The 20492-nt window shown below is 39.9% G+C and overlaps 1 protein-coding gene across 1 annotated transcript in view; it reads right to left on the bottom strand.

The window, feature by feature from the left end:
* LOC123650573 (syntaxin-binding protein 6) overlaps positions 1-20492 on the bottom strand; it is a 101272-nt gene that overhangs the window by 7193 nt on the left and 73587 nt on the right. The window contains exon 4 of the mRNA XM_045569454.1: positions 1763-1920. Coding sequence (XP_045425410.1) covers positions 1763-1920 — 158 coding nt within the window. The remainder of the gene's footprint in view (positions 1-1762; positions 1921-20492) is intronic.

Here is a 20492-nt window from a genome sequence, read left to right as displayed (position 1 = left end):
TAGCAAACTTGGCCACAGTATCGGGGAAAGAGGGCTCCCAGGGCCAAGAATTCAGGCCATCTGATTAGGTTATCCAATCAGTGTTTACGCAACCCCCTCTGAGAGGGACGCCTCCATGGATGACATCCAGGCATTGTCTACTGCACTTTAGGAAGGGCGATTTCACAGTCTTCCTTGGTAACCTGGTTCATGGTTTAATCATTAACCTGAATTCTTGTTTTAGCAGAATTTTATCAGTGCACTATTGATTGCTCTGTTCTGTGTGGGAAGACATGAAAAATAATTGCCTGCACCATCACCCTTCCCAGACTTGAAGACAGTTACCAAGTTATTCCCTGTAGCCTTGCCTTCCCTAACTCGACACTTTGTTTCCCCAGATTCCACTGTCCATCCCCCATTTAAATCACATAAGCTACGGTTGTTATAAATGAAGATTAACATTTCTAATGAATTCTAGCATTTCCATTTCATCATTATTTCTGCATTACAAAGGGAGGAGGCATCATGGAAACCTGAAATCTGAGCTCACTCCCTCTGTGACAGCCGCAGCAGTCTGAGGCTCTGGGCAATTCCAGACAGACCTGGCCTGTTTTCCTCCATGGAGCTCCAAGTGGGCCCCTCTGCAGCCGTGCAGTAGGACCCTGTCACGATAGAGAATAAATGAGACAACAAGACAGGTCTGTGCGAGGGGGATGCAGGAAGAGAAGGCAGGAAGCATCCACTGGAATCGGATCCCCAGCTGGGCCTGAGTGTGAACCTCCAGGAGGGGCCACCTTGGCTCAGCTGTGGAAAGTTTTAGGTTATCCATTCTTGTTTAAACAGCAAAAGCGGGGTTTCTGTTAAAGCCAATTAATTTTTTTCCCCAAAGGTCACCTGAAAAGCGTGTTCGAAGGGCTAGATCATGGGTCTGACATGCCAACACAAGTCATCAGCAGACGGTGTTTCTGGAAATCTAAATTCAAACCAACCAGAAGAGAACTGCCCTTTGATCCGAGCACAAGAACAGTAATAAATCCTCTTTATCGCCTGAACAACAGGGCCTCTTTCTTTTGGTTTGTGACTGCTTAGATAGACGGCTGCCAATAACAACTCCCCTTTTCCCTTCTGGAAGGTACAGTTCTTAGCGACTGTGCCGATGTGCACAGTGCACGCTCAGTCACGTGGGAAACGCCATTCTCCAGGCTCGGAGGCAGGAGGGAACCTTGTTGGCAGCTCAGCACCAGTCTGGTCACTCCTAAAGAACTGCGGCCTCGAAATAACAATCCAGGCCCTGCTCAGAGGGAAAACTAGCCCTGAGGCACGTTGTGCCCTGGGACTTGGGCTTGCTTTGCATGTGGTGAAGACATAGCATAGGAGACTCAGGACAGTAAGCACGAGCAGCCTGAAGTCCTCCACACCTGGGCCAAGGGAGAGGGATATTCTAAGACCTGACTTCTTTTTGTCCCTCCTCATTCTGTGCCCTGAAACTTGAACCCTGGGCAGGAGCTAAAGTTGGTCCATATTTCCTAAAGATCCAAAGTCAGAAGGTCAGAGAGGGATGAGGCCATCAGAAACGAGATAACCACAGAAACCACGTACAAGAATAAATTTCTCGTGACTCTGGCATTTAGTAAGCAGCAGATGGGAATTGTATAAAGGGGCCAAGAAAAAAAAAAAGCTTGATTTTTTATCTCCCACCGTGGAAAATACTGAAATAAAGTTTCTTGGCACCGTAGCTCCCTGGTAACCGAGCGCTGAGACCCCCGCCCCTCTGTCGGCCCACCTTGTGCGCAGTTTCTGCAAACTGCTGGGCGCTGTTCTTCAGGTCTTCTGTCTTCTCCTCCGCCCGGCCCAACCGCTCCCCGCGCTCGTTCAAGGCCTGGCTCGCCTTCTGCACGGCGCTGGTCACGCTATCGGCAGCTGAATGGAGGATGCTGTTTCCTGAAGGAAGGAAAGCAAGAGCCTCAGAAGCTGGCGTGGCAGACCTACGGTGACCAGACCGTGCTGGGAGCGCCCTGCAAGAGGAATGCAGGTCACACCGTGGAAAGGCCCCCAGTCTGGTGTCTAGGAAACAAGTCGACGTTTCTTCTGATTCGGTCACTGACTCACTTGCAGGAAGAACAGCCACTGACTGTAGGGCCTGGGCAAATGCTCAATGCTGCTATGTACTCCCATCCCTGACATGCCAGACATTTCCCTTCTGCCAGTGTGCTATCTGCGGAGGCTCAAAAGGACAGTGCCTGTCTGGATTTAGGACCTGGATTGCAAAGGTAAATGAGAATTCTGACAAGTTCACAGAATTGTACACATTCATGGAGACATATCTTATGTGCATTTCCTTTTGACCTGTGGTTTAGGTGAACTACCACAGGAAAACTGGGGCCATAGAACTTTTCTCGATATAATGTTTCATTCTCCTTTCAAGTCTTGTTCTCCACTCTACCCCTTCACCCAGCAAGTAAGCAATACCCACAACTGTACAGCTCCATATGAGAGTTGTGAGCTAGTCTCAAAGTTCAAAGCAGGTGTGTCGGCTTCCAGCCTTGAATCCTGTACCATGGCTCGGACGGTTGGGCCTCCTTGCTTCTGGTCTCTAGTACCTGGAGCCTCAGCACCACACTTAACCAGTGGGTAAAAAATGGTTACAGAAACCAGCCCTAGAAGAAATGTGGCACTCCTAAATTCAAGAGTGATGATACCAAGAAAGTTGAAAACCATGACATCTCAAAGGGTCATGCATTCCTGACATCTCATTTGCTAGGACTGGGCAGCAAAATTCAATAGTGCAGAAGTTGCAGATGTATAACCCACTGAGAACTAGCAACTTGCAAAATGTCAACAAGGAGATTTATAGCTGTATTTTGTTAACATTGAGTACAAGATATTTAATGGCATTTTATATAATAGCTTTATATCTTTGAATAAGTTTATGACATCATTTAACTTTGTATCTGGGATGGATACATCTAGCCAGACAGCTTTTAATAGAAATGCAATTTCCACTAGTCTCAGCTGCAAAGGCTTCCTAATTTCTCCTCTGTGGGAACCGTCTGAGGTTTGTGGGAAAGGATCTCAGACAAAGAAAGTGCCTGGCCCGGTGGAAGCACTTAGTAAATGGTTTTCCATTTTTCTTCTTTAAGGGTGGATTTCAAGGGCTTCAACTATGCACTAAGGGAAGCAGAATGGGATTAACTTAGTGTTACTCAACTGCATCAAGCACTACATAAACCAGGATAAATCAGCACAGACAAAGAGGGAGCAAAGTAGATGTAGCATTGGAGAAATCTGGTTGAACACATAAGTTGGAATGCAAGGTCGGGGTCTTCAGAATGGATTTAGGAGGAGATATTTAGTCCCCCTTTGCTTTCACATTATATTCATGACTACGATGATAGCCAACCACCACTGCCTGCCATGAGAATAGCATTTTGCAAGCATACAGTAGCTTCATAAATATTATGTCATTTGATTGTCACAATTCCACTGAGAAGATTGAGCCTAGTAGAGGTTAAGAACCTTGCACAAGACTTTATCACCAGGACAATGACATGGCTAGCACAGGAACCTGGTTTTCCAATGACTTTCCTTATTCTGTCCCTTCTTTGCAGATATGGTGTTGGTCCGGGGAAGCAATCACTATGAAATATTGTGGGCAGACTCGCCTACAGACAGGTTTTGACAGGTTATTTCCCAAAGTAACGCCTGACCGTGTCTGTCTTCAAGGTACTTCTGTTGGTAAATTAAGAATTATTGCCCATGCTGCATTGCAAGTCAAGTGTTCCCAAGAAGGAAGAGGCCAATGGGGTGGAACAGGAAGCTGGAAAAGGGACTGGAAGGTGCAGGGGAGTCGGGAAAGGGCACAAGAAAATCTCCTTTTCCTGCTTCCTCACATATAGCCACAGTTTAGCCACCAGAAGACAGGGAAAAGATGGGGCACGGAATCTGCAACTTCACAGCTAGGAATAGCTTCACTAAATCAAAGGAATTTTAGAATTAGATGCCATAAAATTAAGAGGGCATATAGCCAAGACCCTCCTTTTCCCATTGGAATAGACTCACATGATCTCCTAAAAGTTATACACATCTGTTTTTTTGGAATGAACTCGCTACACATAAGCCATACTGCTTTCTTGTCATGACGTCCTTGAATTTAATCTTGTACATGATGATGTCAGGTAATACCACACCCAGTTTTGTATGATACTGTTTAGCCAATAGTCATAGTTAGAACCAAATGTTACAACTAAAAGGGAACCAAATGCTGTCTTCACTATTCAAAGATGACATTGCTGACTGCTGTCAATAGGAAATCCACTTTTATTAATAGTTATTTTAGGTATAAGAATGAATTTGAACAAATCTCATTTGAAAAGACCCCTCCCAGTTTCAATTCTACCCACATCTCAGGCCCAGTTAAGTCCCATCACTTTTATCAAATTTCAGGTCAATTCCATTCTCAACCCCGTAAGTACTGCCTATGCCCTTCTTGAGTGCTTAGTTAAGTGCAATCATGGGCAACTCTTCTCTTACTTGACTTCTTCACCTGGATTACAGAATCCCTGAGAGCACCATTTCACTCTGTTGACCATCTCCTAAATCTTTAATGTTTCTTCTCTTTTGGCTTAGATCTTCTGCACACTTACTTTCTTCTCTCTGGGCTCCTCTTGTTCATACTGCAATCTCAGGGTTCTGTCCTGTGCTCGCTTCTCTTTTGCACTCTGCAGACTCTCCCCGGGGCAATCTTATCCAGCTTGTGGCTTCAGTGACCAAATCCTTGTCTTGCACTAGGTTGTGCTGCTGAGCTCCAGACCCCTATGTTTTCTTACTGGACAACTCCAACTGAATGACCCAGAATCATCTCGATTCAGTACATCTAATCCTGACCACATTATCTTGATTCCCCTCGCACCTGCTTTTCCTTTGGGGGTCCCTTCTTAGTGAATAACCCCAATATCTGCCAGGATTCCAATTCAGCTAGAAATCTGGGATTCCTCCCTCACTTTAACCTTGTACAAGTAAGGGTCTCCTCTTATACAGCTCTCCACTCTGCCCTCTTTACCATTCCCATTGCCTTGCACATATACAAATACTTTACTACATCTTTGATAATTACTAGAAATTGCTGGTTCAAAGGGCATAAATGTTTTTGAGATTCTTGGTGTATGCTGAAAATTGCTTCCCTGAAAGATACACTCAACCGTTCCAAACTATTCACGATGTGCCTACCATGTGCCAGGCACTGTTAATGTTGACACAATTGATTGACTGACTGAGGGAGTGATGTCATTGATCTGCTCTTCAGTTTTTTTCTCTATAAAATGTGGGTTATGCCATTCACCTCATATGGCTACTGTGGAGATGAAGAAACAGTGCTTGTCAGTGCTCAATGGAAGTTTGTCCCTCCGCCTTAAGACCACATCTGCTGTCTAGGGAACTTTGGGAAAATGGCACAATCCCACCCAATTCCATTGCATGTCTCCCTCTCTTCTCTCCTACCTTGGGGCTAAGTGCTTTGGGGCTTGCAGAAGATACTCAGTATATATCTTTGTATATCCTGCTGTGTGTAGCACAGCATGTTGCTCAGACAGGGAGCTGAACACATATTTATTAAATCAAGGCATGCTTCGTTAATAGGACACCTAACTCAAAAGTTGGGGCCCATCATATCGAGCTGAGTTAAATCTGAAAATAAAGCAGTCTCCTGAGGCAGATAGAACAGTAATTCTCTCCAAATAGACAGGATGCATATTAATACCCAAATTTATTCAAGCAGTCTGAGAAGATGTCAACCACAGCAAATGAAGTCAACTAATTTTTGAATTAGTCTCTGGAGAATAGAGCAGAGACCAATATTGCTTCATCGATGTTGCCTTCACATCAGTTCTACTCAATGTGTGCTTTAAAAAATATACATGCTGGCATCTTATATGTCAAGTGATTTAGAAGACTTTATTGAGAGAGCAATTTGAGATAAATACAAAAAAATGGTATTCAGTCACTGTTAGAATATATACTTAAAAGAAATTTAAATATATAGGAAAATGAGGGAAAAGAGTGAAGTATATTGAAAAATGACAACAGCAGAGTAAGAAGGAGAGGAAAGATTTTTAGAAGCACATAAACTATACCAACAGCTCAAATACCAACATAATTCCATTTGATCATCCTGGACTTCAGGGTGTATCTTGGTAATTAAAGCCCTTAATCAAATACATATATAGACATTTGAAATGTAAAAATACTCATCCTGTTTGGAATATCAGGCAGCAAGAAAATCATCTAAAAAATAAATAAATGATAAATATATGCCCACCTATATACTCAGTGCTGAGTCAACATGCTTAACTAAGAGCATTCTTTTAAAACAGAAATTTCTTAATAGTTTTGCTTGGACTACTTCTATTCCACAATGAATCTAACCACTTAGGAATAAAGCCTCATGTATCTAAACTATCTTAGAGGAAAACCAATGTGAAATTATGGGGAAAATTTACATATATGTATAAAATGGATTTGCATTCAAATAAAATAAACTCACAAAAATTGGTAGGGAGATCTTTTATATTAAATCTGTTAATAGACCAGGAACATTAGTAACTCTCATATAGTGTGCCCAAAGTGTTCAGTAATATTTTATTCTCTGAGTAGATTAGGCCCTATTCTGTTCTCATCTAATGTACTAATTTTCTTAGCAAAACCATTTTCATGGATAGGGCATAGGTACAACTTAAGTTTGATTCAGTAGTAGTAACATTCAAATGAATTTTACTGGATACAAAGTTGTTGTTTCTTTTCTACCTCCAATCTGTGACCACTTTATTGCTCAGTGCCTCCACCACTAGAGGACACGTTAGCAAAATAAAAGTTACACGGAGACCTGGTTCCCTGACAGCTTGGTTTCTTCTTAGTCCTAAAGCCACTCAGTGCCACTTACACACTCTTCTGTTCCCATCAGTGGTCATTCAGCTGCATGGTAATCATGATGTTTCAAAGGAGGCTTGCTTAGTACTGTGATTTGGACCATTCTATAGATAATAAGTTAAATAAAAATGATGATATTAGCTTTTACTTCTATAAACAAAGTGATTAAATGCAAAGGCCTACCTAGTGAAAAAAGTTAGCTCTTAATTCACAGACTCCATTACTGATCTGTGAGCTCAGACAATACCAAGCTCTTTCTACATTACATTGACTAATCAATACTAAATCACACCACTGCATTTCAATGTTGGACAATCTCTAGTATCCTCTTTTAAGATGAAGATTCTTCCAAAAGGTTAAATTTCATTTGTACTTTTGCGGTAATGACTTAGCAGATAAATTCTTCTAAAAATCCTGTTTCTGGCCAGGCGCGGTGGCTCAATGCCTGTAATCCTAGCACTCTGGGACACCGAGGAGGGAGGATCACTCAAGGTCAGGAGTTTGAGACCAGCTTGAGCAAAAACGAGACCCCGTCTCTACTGAAAATAGAAATAAATTAGCCAGACAACTAAAAATATATATAGAAAAATTAGGCCGGGTGCGGTGGCTCAAGCCTATAATCCTAGCACTCTGGGAGGCCAAGGAGGGCAGATTGTTTGAGCTCAGGAGTTCGAGACCAGCCTGAGCAAGAGCGAGACCCCGTCTCTACTAAAAATAGAAAGAAATTATACGGACAGCTAAAAATATATATATATATATATATATATATAAAAAAATTAGCTGGGCATGGTGGTGCATGCCTGTAGTCCCAGCTACTTGGGAGGCTGAGGCAGGAGGATTGCTTGAGTCCAGGAGTTTGAGGTTGCTGTGAGCTAGGATGATGCCATGGCACTCACTCTAGCCCAGGCAACAGAGTGAGACTCTGTCTCAAAAAAAAAAAAGAAAGAAAAATTAGCCAGGCATGGTGGGGCATGTCTGTAGTCCCAGCTACTCGAGAAGCTGAGGCAGAAGGATCACTTGAGCCCATGAGTTTGAGGTTGCTGTGAGCTAGGCTGAGGCCATAGCACTCTAGCCCGGGGAACAGAGTAAGACTGTGTCTCAAAAAGAAAAAAAAGAAAAAAAAAATCCTGGTTCCATCAAGCCTTTCTAAGAGGAGTTGTTAACCCTTGCTGGGCACCAATGCAGTACGAACATCAGCCAATCACAATCACAGAACAGTTATGGTTCACTGAATGTGTACTAGGTGGCAGGTACTATTGTAAGGTGTTACCATTCCTCAAAGGAAGATATTCTTACCCTTATTTTACAGTTAAGGAAATGTATGCTCAGGAAGGTGAAGTATCTTACCCAAGATCACCCAGGTATTGACCCCAGAGCTCTCAACAGCTATGTCAGCATTTGCCAGAGCAATTCTTTGGGTTAAAATGTTACAAGGAAAACTCAATTCTATGGCAAATGACTTTGTGAAATGAGATCTAGCCTGGCTCCTTTATTGCAAAACTTTGGAAAACCTTTAATATGCTAATGTAAACTGCAAATGAAAAGGAGGCAGGGGTGAGAGTAGGAAAGGTATGGTATGCAGACTTCCCAAACACGTTTACTCACAGGGCTCTTTTGTGTAGCATATCTTAAGGTGGAATTCTGCAGAATTCATGCTGGAAAATGCTACAATAGACTATACTGACTCCTAAGTTAAAGGAGGAAAAATAAATAAATCCAGGCTGTCTTCATCAATTTAATAATAGATAGACAAGTCATGTAATTACATTACAAAGGCTTGCTTTATAGAGGCAGTGGAACAGATATAGCATGTTGAATGGCAGTTCTGGAGTTATCTTTTGTCTCAAGTTGGTGGCTAATTTCTGGGACCAAGAAACTTGTTTGTTGCCTGGAGCTGAATGACAAAGAAAAATGGACTCAGGGCTCAGGAATACTTTGTAAAACCATAAACTCAAAAGCCTACTTGAAGGAGACCTTGGAGTTATCTATTGCTAGAGTTGCCAAAGGAAGAAGAACGGACCATTGTCTAAGGTAAATGTCTTCTGTTGGCTGTGTTCAGGTAATTTAGTGGAACCTGGGCCTGTTTCCAAGTCACAAACATGCCCTAGAGGCTAACTAAAGATTCAGGAAAAAGCCCAATGCCTCCTCCCTGTCCTAGACAACTATGAGTTCATATTTTCCTTTCAATTCACTGTTCCAATATTCCCAGTGACAAAGGTCAAACATTTAGTATTTTATTCATGTCCCTTTAAACACTTAAACTCAGGATATGCAGAAAAACTCACCAGTATCTTTAGTATTAATATTTATTTAACCTTGGTTCTTATGAATATGCTCATGTAAGAGTTATAGGGTCTCAGAAGAATGAATTCAAGGACACTTCTTTTGGTTCTATTTTGTTCAGAGAATATTAGGTTCTCAGACAGGTGGCTGAAGTGCAGCCTCAAAGAGGGAACCCTTGTTCTGAAGTTAAAAACCTAAAGTGGCTCTAAATTTGGCAAAATTGATTTTGTTCCCTGTGTTTATGTTTGATGACAAACCAGCTATGATCTGCAGGTCTCTGCTTTTATTACAGTTGGAAGTTACTGACTTTGTTTAATAACTATAATCTCAAGTTTGGATATATACAATTCGAAAACCCTCCGCACAATGCTACTGGTTAAAAAACGAATTCTGTTCAACATATGGAGCCAGCTCATTGATAGCTGTGCGACCTTGAACAAATTACCCCTTTGTGCTTCAGTTTCCTCATCTGTCATGGGGATTGGTCTAGAACTTTTCTCGTAAGGTCATTGTGAAGAGTCAATGAGGTAATGTACAAATGGGGCACTGAGAACAGTATCTGGCACATAGTAGACACTCAACTTCAGGCATCACTAAAGGGGCAAACTTCAATTACCTGGCACTAAAGAGTCTTTCTGTCCCTATTCCCATCACCGTGAACACTCATGACGGCGTAGTCTACTACTCTTGCCACCTCTCACACTTCCCGATCACTGTGAAGCTTCAGGGGACTGCCTCCACCCCACGTTGCTAACGTCGCTCTCTCAAACTCACAGTGACCTCTTGAGTCCATTGCCTATTTTAAGTTACCTCCACTTGGCCACCAGACCACAAATGGACTGACTTCTCCTGAAGGCTGCTCTTTCTCTTGGCTTCTAGAATGCACCATCTCTTGATCCTCACCCATCACTTTGATTATTCCCTTCATTCCTTTCCTGGTTAGGGGTATGATGTTAGAGAGGTCCAGGCTTGAGTCTGGCTCTGCCAAATACCTACCGTGTGGCCTCAGATAAGTTACTTAATCTCTACACACCTATGTATTCTCATCGGTTTAATAACGATAAAACAGTACCTATTTTTCATAGGGTCCCTTTGTGAGAATTAACTGAAATATATACTTAGCATATGCTGGTGATGCAGTATGAATGCAATACAGCTCGTGCCATTAGTAATCACTGAGCCCGTTTATTACAGAACAAACGTGTGCCAGACACTGCCTACACTGGTCTGCTTCACGAATCATACCTTAATGTTAGCCCAATCTCTCCCTCACCACCCTCCATCTGACCTGCTCCTCTTGAATTCACCGTGTTAGTTAATGGCCCTGCTATGCTCAATTCACCTTTGACTCCAACCTGATGCCACACACCTGAGTGTTCATGGAGTCCGGGGCACTGTATCTCAGCAGGGGCTCTTCGCTTAGCCCTCCATGTCATTTCTAGTCCTTGTGGTCCTTTAGGTTCTGTTCAGTCTTACTGGACAACCTCAGCAGCCTGGATGGTTTTCCTGCCACCAGTCTGTAAGTTCTCTAGTACCTGCCTCATCTTCTTTCCATACTGCTAACCTGCTCACGATACTTTCTTATTCCCATACTTTGCCAGCTCGCCCACAGCGCAGCACGGGCAACTAGAGAAGGCCCTTCTTGATCCAGCTCCAGGTTACTCACTTGGCACCTGCCACAGGCTCCCCAACCTCTGTCTACTGCCCCACTGTTTTCTTGACAAGTTTTAGAAAATCTTTAAAGTTTTATCAGTTTCTTACTAAAGAAACATATAGAACATATAATAAATAAATTTGAAAAAAAAATAAATGTGAATAAAAAGCTTAACAAGGAACACTGTGTCCAGCTCTGTTCCTAAGGGTGTCCCAACATGAGCAGTAACGATTTTGTTTTTCCTGTTTGCAGCATCAGTACTCAGATGCAAACCTAGCACTCAGATTTTGGTGTCTAGCAATATTTTCTGCTAGAAGAAAGCAAAGTTCTTTGGGAAGTGGCAGATTCCATGCCTTGGGGCAAGGAAAACTCAGATAGGCCTGAAATACTTATTATTACCAGACAGCAAGGATACCTTCCAAGATGGTAAGGATAGTGCTAAAAGGAAAAAGAAGCCAGTTTCAAGCAGGTCACTGGGCAAGTTGCGATATTTAGAACATCAGTAGTAATAAAAGTTATCACAATAAAGGTAGTATAGTAATTTTATGTAACTTTGTGGAAGTCATAAATTCTTAATGATAAATAAAAATTAATATAAAATGTACAAAAATGAAGTTGAAATACAAAATTGATTATAATTGGATGCTTAATTTATTTTATTAATTTTAATTAGTAAGAAGTAGTGAAATATTTGTGTATTTCTTCTTAGTATTTACCTATATGCAAAGGTATGTATTTGTCTCCATCTGTGTGGCAGCAGTGGGTAAATACAGGAAATTATGAGTAAGCCAAATAATTCAGAAAGAGTAGCAACTTATAGAAAGGGCTGATGAACATTAATGGTCAAATATTAATATATCCGCTTGGTAGAAAGAGTGACAATGACACAGTCCAAAGTAGTCAATGTATTCTCTACTTTGGAAATTTGGCTATCTGGGAGATTGCTGGGAACAAACCTCTAGATAACTTGACAAATTACAATAAGATATTAATAAGGCATCTGTATGTTTCCAATAATGCTAACATACCGGATCAATGCATACTAATGACATGGTGGAGGATTATGTAATGCTGGCCAAGCAAAGTAAAGGATTCACTATTCTGGGAGAAAATCCATCCAGTTCTAATTGCTGGGCTTAAACAGGGCTACCGAAGTAAAGCATGAAGTTCACACAAAGACCCATGAGGTAACTAGAGACTCAAGTTTGAATCACCTTGGAAGAAAGCAAGCCCTATGCACCACCAAAAACCAACTGACTGACAACCTAATGCCCTAGGAAATAGGAAAGTAATCACTTGATTAAATGTGAAAGATCTGTGAAAGAGTAAAGAAATAATGAAGACGTAAACTAATGGTGTTGCTAGTTGATAATAGGTTTAAATGTAATATTCCTTTTTGTAATTCTTATGTTTGCACGTGTTTTGTCTGTTTAAAGTATCTAAAATACTCAAAATGTTTCCTCTCCATGTACAAAATCCCATCAGTCTCCAAGGAATATAATCGACATCCTTACATATACCATCTCTTTTCTTGCCTCTGAGACTTTGTACACTCTGGTTACTCAACCAGTAATGCCCTTTCCTTCCACAACCACCTGGTAATTCATACTCATCAGGTGTCACTCCATCTTTTCAAATTTCCCTGTTGGTTTCTTTATTCGTTGAAATATTTTTTGGTCACATGTAATTTGCAACGGGCCCAGCAGCAGGTTGGAACACAGTCACAGGAAAGCAGACGTGCTCTCCACACACATCCCCACCCCATGCCAGGCAAGGGGCTTATGGTCTAGAAACAGGAGACAGAGTGTACGGTTGGGTGGACATTTGTAACACATGTATATGCATGTTACAGTTACAAATTAAATGATTAAAATGCAATTAAACAATTGCCACACAGTTAAATGAACACCGTGCTGTGAAAGTGTATTCAAAAGGAAGGGGACTGACTCAGGACCAGTTAGGAAGACCTGTTTGAAGAGGTAGGCTGTGATGTGAAGAGACAAGCTGGGGCAACGTCCACATGCAAAGGCTTGAAAGGGGGGAAAAAACCCTTGTGTGTCCCAGGAACCGAAAGAAGACTGGTGTGGCCACAGAAGGCGGAAAGTGGCTTGAGAAGACATCAGAGAGATAAGCAGGAGTCAGATTATGTAGAGGCTTACAGATCACACTAATGACAGATCTAAATGCAACTAAAAGCTATTGCAGGGTTTTAAAATAGGAACAATCTGGACTGAGATAATTTTTGAAATTATTATTATGACAACAGTATAGTCCAGGAATGGGAGCAAGAAAGGGAATAGAAAGAACAGTAAAGAAGCTATTGCTATAATTCAGGTAAGAGATAACGGTGGCCTGCACTAGGATGATATCAGTGGAGATGAGATAAGCAGAAGATTTAAGATACATATCAGGGGACCAAATATGGGAGATGAGGGAAAAGGAAGAGCACTGAGTGAATCCCAGGTTTCTGGCTTGAGCAGTTGGGTAGATAGTGGTGCAATTTACAAGATAAAAAAAAGCTGTCAGACAAACAAATTTACTTGGAGGGTGAGCAGATCTGAGAATCAAGTATTTCATTTTGGATAATGTTATGCTTAAGCTGCCTGCGAGATATCCAAGTGGAGTCAATAAGGCAAATAGATATTCCTCTATGAAGCTCTGTGGAGAAGTCTGGGATAGAGATAAAATTTGTGAAGTCATCAGAATAGAGAGAGAACGGGAAAGGATAAGCTTACCTAAGAGCAACACCAAAGAGAGAAGGGAAAATGTTTGCAAACCCTACCTTTAAGAATCATAACATTGAGAGTAAGGTGAAGGTAAAAGTGGCTGCTAAGGAAACTGAGGAGAAATAGCCTCAGAGGCAGAAGAAAAAACAAGGTGAATTTGGCACAATGGAAGTTAAGTCAGGACAATATATCAGGGACGCAGCTGGGAGAGAGTGCCAAGACAATTCAATGGGAAAAAACAGTCTTTTCAACAAATGGCACTGGGACAACTAACTGGATATCCACTTGCAAAAGAATGAATTTGGACCCCTGCATTACACCATATACAAATTTAACTCAAAATAGATCAAAGACCTAAACAGAAGCTAAACTATAAAACTCTTAGAAGAAAGCAAAGGCATAAACTTCATGACCCTCATTTAGGCAATGGTCTTAGATATGACACCTAAAGCACAAGCAAAAGGAAAAAGTAGATACATTGAACTTCATCAAAAGTTTAAAAAGTAGGTTGTGCTTCCTCCTCCATGTTGGCAATATCTTATACTGCAATTATCAGTTTAAGTGTCTGTTTAGTCAATTAGACTATGAACTTCTCATATTTCTTGGATTGTGTCTCATCTCTGTCTGTATACTTGGTCTATGCAGAGTACCAGGACCATACATCACATGCATTATGTGGCTCGTGCTAGAGTATGAAAATAAACAATTTTTTAAAAATAGGAAATAAAAATATAAATGGTAGAAAACATAAAGAGTGCTCGCCAAAGAGAAAGAGCTCACCAAAGCTAACTTGTTAACATAGGGTGGGAAATTAAATGGTCTTGCATTAAGACAATAAAAGGTTAAGTTGTTTGAGGCTCTAGAAGAATGAGGTCTAAGGCTGAATATGCTTTGCAATAAGCAAAAACAAGTTTATTGTGCTTTTAGCTTAAGAAAATACATATGTGACATTTAGGACATGTCCAGAGAAGTTTTACCTCAAACTAATTAGAACTGTATCTCACACTTGCTGTCATGAAGTCATGAGGTTTTTTTGGGAATTGAGCATGACTTCCTCATGAAAAACAAACACCACCGTTTAAGTTGGAGAGCAATTTAGGGGTCAAGCTTCTATAGAAAATTGTGGTCAGAGGGGTAAATAAAAGGATTTGTTCAAGGTCACATCTCAGGTAATTGTAGAGTTGGCCCTAGAAGCCAAGTTTGCTGAGTTGGAGCTCATTGACGTTTTTAACTACTTAATCTTTAAGCCTTTTGTATGAATATTATCTAAAATTTAAGAAAAATTAAATATATGGAAGTTAAGAATCTGATAGTTGATTTCCTTAAAACAATTCATGCTCATGTCCCCTCTGGAAAGTGTTACCCTTACCTTTCGGAGAGCTTCAACCTAGTGAGCACGTACACATATACCAGTTCATGATTTCAATATAGAACACTACCAAGCTTTGGTTGCATGCTCATAAAATCCCTAAATTTCAAAGTTTGGGTCAATTATGCTTTAGATATTGTCATCAAGGGCTCTGTCTCATGCTGGCACCCACATGAACTTGAGAATAATTTAATTTCTTGTTTTAATTTGGTGAGGTAAAACTGAAAATCCTACCTTGTAGACAGACTGGGAATAGGGTAATGAATGAGCAGCCAGGCTAACACAAGTACAATTTCTTCCCAGGATGATAGTTGCAGGGGGATTTTTATCATCTCTCTGGTATCACTTAATTTGGAAATTGATATGAAATCCCAATCGATTTTATGACCATTCATCATTCTATGGTCTTAATGTGTCTTGTTGGGTAACTAATGAATTCCTGTGACATATTTACTTCCCAAGAAGGATGCTCTAAAAACCCTTGCCAACCAGTCATTAAAATCCACTATAATTATCATCAATGGAATCAAATTACTATCAATTACACAGAGGAGTTAATCCACAATGCATCATTTTAAACACAAACGTTTTCAATTCATATTAACAAGAGGCAAACTGAAGGAAAGAATGCCCACTGAGGACCTGGATGCCTATTACCAAAGTGACAAGTGCAACCCATTTCCATTTGTACTATTATTAGAAACTACGATTTGCTAAGTGCCTGTTATGGACCAGGAACTGTGCTAAATGCTTTATATTTATTATTCTATTAATCCTAATGGCTAACCTTTAAGTTAGATACTATTACTCCCCTTTTAAAACTAATGAAACTCAGAAACTTGCTTAAAATTATACTGTTAGTGATAAAATCTTGATTTGAATTCAAGTCTGGTTGACTCCTAGAATCACTATTTTTAGTACCATGAGAGTTTTCACAGTTTCTTAAAGGTAAAGTCTTAAAGCACAAAGACTGGATTTTCATTTGTCCCAGCCACATGATGTTATAGTTACACCTAGGATATGAGCAGGGCACTTGCATGCTCCTTTGCTCTGCCTGATGTCTCCAGCTCTTTTCATCAGCTTTGTGAGCTACGTCACAATGCCTCTTCCAAGAACTGATTCCCTGAGGCTGAGGGAGGTATTCTACCCATGCTCCCATGGCACCCTTTGCATTTTTCTAATGGAACATTTATTATAATGCACCAAAACTGGTGGTCTGCTTATTTGCATAGCTCATTAAACTAGGAGCTTCTTGATCAGAGGGGTAACTTCATCGTTTTTGGGGATTTCCAGGCACCATATCTATCAATTAGTAGGTGTACAATAGAGGCCTGCTGAATGGACAGTGAACTGATAAAGAATGGAAGCTGCTTCTGGTTTTACAAAGATGTGATGAGGTTACTATTTATATCTAAATCCTTATTTTCATTGGCATTCATCTTGGATTGTGCTATTCTAATTAGCACACAGAAAGGATCAACTTCTGGATGTGGTAAATAAAACTGCAGTTATACAACATTTTTAAAAATTTTAGATTTTGGAGGGGGATTTTTAAAGATTCTGTCAAAGATATAATCATATACAAAATACATCAAGTTGAAGATATTTGATTAATATGGAAAAATTTGTTTTCAATAAAAACAGCATCATTTCCAAAATTGTTGTTATGGTTCTGACGGGAAAAAGATGACACAGAGTGAGTGAAAACCAAACCAGATTTTGCTTCTTCCTGTGTTTATTCCATTTACAATATGAAGGAAGGCATGTTTTTCACATCTCCTCTGTTTAAATACCATACTTTTTAAAAGGATTACGGATTGAAAACTCAACTTAAAAGAATGAACTTCTAGTGTATTCCATCTCTAGCCAACATACAGGTTGAAATGTTAACAAAATGACATCTAAAACATAAAAGATTTCTACCAATTTAAAAATATCTCATATTTCACTTATTGGGTTTAATAAGTGGTATTATAAACCATTTACAATCCTTGTGGGAAGGATCTTACCTACTGAGGAATGAACAATCCTCACACTTTTAAAGTAAGTGACACACACCACATGAGTAATTCAGACGCTAATGTGCCTTGGAACCTACAAGGTGGAGAGACCATGCAGTGCTGAAGAAATAATGATGATTTGGTTGGGGTGGGAGCATGAGAGGAATTAAGGTGACCAGTGATTAGACCATTGCAAATATTCCACGAAAAGATAAGAAGGGCCTGAACTATAATAGTAAATATTAGAATGAAAAAGTGGAGCGTAAGAGACCCCAAGAGAGATGGGCTTGTTAAAGATGGCTTGTTTGCAGACAACAGATCAGTCACAGATTTCTAAAGGGGGAATGGCAGAGTCTGACTATAAGATCAAATTCAAGTTACCTGATGTGAGTTTGAGAATTTCAAAAAGTGCTTCTTGAGACTTTTCCTCCATGATGCACATGGAGGGTCTGTAGAACTAATGCTAGGTGTTCACAAAACTTCTGAATACATAGAAAGTATATATTTGCAAGCCTTCCTTGCAGTTAGATTGGTTAGCTGGCCAGCAGCCTGTAAGCAGAGGCAATGAGTGCTATTTCTGGGCTGAGGTAAGGAGAAGACCCTGAGTAGCCCTCCAGTTCTCTTCTTCCCTGTGGAATTTGCCTCTGGAAGGCCAGTGTTGCAATGGTGGAATGACAAAGATGCAAGCATATTGGATCCTTGAGTCGCCACTTAGGAGTTGCTCTAGAGAGGCACTAAATTCACAGACCTTGTTGGAGTGAGAAATAATGTTTTGTTTGCTAAGCAACTGAGATTGGGAGATGTGTTTGTTATTGCAGCATCACTGAGTGTTGCTCTGACCAATAAAAGGGGTGATGTTCACAACTTTCAGTACATTCTGAGGGAGTACCCAGATTTAGACCCTTTTGAAAAAAATTTTTTTTCACTAAAACAAATCAAGTCAATGCCATTATTTTTATATATGAGGGTAGGAGTGGTAGAAGTCATACATGCATCCTATAAGCATGTAATGAATAAAATTAGAAACTCAAAGATTTTTAAAATATTATTTTAAAAGAAAAAGTGAACATTTTATTTATTGATTTATTGACTGAACAGGGTCTTGCTCTGTTGCCCAGGCTAGAGTTCAATGATATCATTGAGCTCACAGCAACCTCAAACTCCTGGGCTCAAGTGTTCCTCCTGCCTCAGGGTTTTCAGTAGCAGAGGCTACAGGGCACATGCCACACTTGACTAATTTTTACATTTTTTGGAGCGTCAGAGTATCACTATTGCCCAGACTAGTCTCAAACTGCTGGGCTCAAGCGATTCTCCTGCCTCGGTCTCCTAAAGTGCTCGGAGTACGTGAAGATCATCTAATTTAAAAAAAAAACTAAATTTTACTTTTTGAAAGTTCTTTTTTGGATAGAGATACCCATTATCCACTTCCCTTCTTATTAAAAATGCATCCATGGGTAAATTAAAATAAAAAAAAATGGCAGTAAGGTGAAGAATGTCGTAGCAGCCAGGTGTGACCATACAGTGTAGTCACCATAACTTCCGGGGGACTAGAAGCAGCAGCAGAGAGAAGCAGGTGGTGGCTGTCACTTCACTCTTTTCATTGCCACTCAAAGCCAGCAGCAACATTAGTTAGTCAACAATAGTCTTGAATGTGTGTATGAAATCACACTCACGCTTTGGTCCTTTAATGATTTTTAGTAAAATGATTGGCAGCATGCCTTTAATACCAGTACTACTCCATTAAGTACAGAAAGGGACTTTGTACATGTAAAGTATTCCACACTCAAGACCTAGTCAAAATACTAAAAATAAATAGCATTTGAAAATTCACAACTCAGAAGTGAAAACATCAATAACCAGCCAAAAGGGCAGCTACTAAGCAATAGACAAAATTTTCCTTATGTTAATTCTTACAATGGGATAAAGATGGGTGGAAGGATAGACAGAGGTCAGCAAAAGAAAAAGGAAGGTGAACAGGAAAAGATATTCTTTTCCTCAATTCTTTAAATCTTCAGAAAAAAAAAAAATCTGGCTTCAAGTAAAATCTTACATGAGTCTAATTAAGCACTTTTACTGCAGGATGGAGCTATAATTAAAGCCTTACCTTATATGGCTTACTAACTTGCAGCTGCAAGCTAAATGTTTTAACATATCATCATATTGGCATTGGTTTGACAAAATGTAGTAATCATTTCCTTTTGTGGACTAAAAGACATCAAGAACATGAATATTTTAATTCATATGTTAGCTGATACAGACATCATTATTAGAGGTTACAGGGTATATATGGCATTGTAATTTTTTCTATTCCCTTTTTTTAGGTAATTGAATGCTTTGCTTATTTTGAATAAATGTAACTTGACACAAATGATCTGAAACAAGGGGTAGAAACAGCAGGGAAAATGAAAGAAAATAGGACAAATTCCCAAGCTCTGTAGAACACAGGAAAATTTAGTATTTTTAAAGATAAAAAAAATGGTCTGAGACCTATGCAAACCTGGAGGTCACTCAGACAGTTATTTCCACCAAAATATTTAAATTATTACTTTTCTAAGAAGCTAGTAGTATCTTTCTCTGTTTAAGTTCAGGTATAGAAGCATATCCATCATTTGAAATCTGAAATTGCCACCTAACTATACAAGTTAGTCACATTAATCACAAGTGAAGTTCTTCGTGCAGACTTATTTGTGTTTGTGTTTAGTCAAAAGAAAACAAGCAAGCAAAATATTTTTCTGTGGCTTTAAGGGTAGTGGGCAGGCTGGAATTTCAGTTCCTAGGATGTTGGGGCTGGGTGCATACACAACATCTAACACAACAACCAACTTAGAGCTCTGCTACACGGGGATTTGTGCTCATTTCAGCAAGAGCTAGGGCAGAATTAATCTCTGTGAAATGAAAAATAAAAAAAGCCAACCAATAAGTAGGGCATATAATACTGCTATTAATCAAAGAGGTCTAGGGTGCTGCTCTAACATGACTAGTCTTTATCTTGGACTGTCCCATACTAAGGGGTGTCTGCCAGACTGAGTCATCTCTAGGAAGTGCAAGTGTCTGAGATGTCCTGGTGGGCTGTGGGTGGCTGGAAATAGTAACTAGAAAGGAAGAACAACAGCTAATGATCTCTTGGGGTTTAGCAACCAAAAAGAATCTTTTCCTTCTTGTTAAATTCTGATCAAAGCTCTGGATTCAGTTCCTCAACTGAGAGTTTCACTGGTTTTTAAATTAGCATCAACTTATCTATTGTGGTCTGTAATTGTGGAACTGAAAGAAATGTAGAGATTTTCAAAAATGGCCAGTAACTTATGGGCCCTTCCATGTTTTATTATTAGGTATCTAGCATTTAATTTCTTTTAGAAAGGTACTGAGGGGGAGTGAGCAAGTTTGAGCATGATCAACTCAACTGGGCTTCCTCCTTTAATTCCTGCTACTTCTCACACATTTAAAAATTCCCAACAAATTTAAATAGTGATGCTTTCTAAAGGTTGAGAATAAAAAATCAATCAGGCTAAAGAAAATGAAAGAACAATAAAAAAAATCCAAACCATTAAAAAAGAAAAGAA

Source organism: Lemur catta, chromosome 1, assembly GCF_020740605.2.
Source record: "Lemur catta isolate mLemCat1 chromosome 1, mLemCat1.pri, whole genome shotgun sequence".
NCBI classification, from domain to species: Eukaryota; Metazoa; Chordata; class Mammalia; order Primates; family Lemuridae; genus Lemur; species Lemur catta.
The sequence above is the reverse complement of the archived record's forward strand: the minus strand, read 5'-3'. Positions and strand labels throughout refer to the sequence as shown.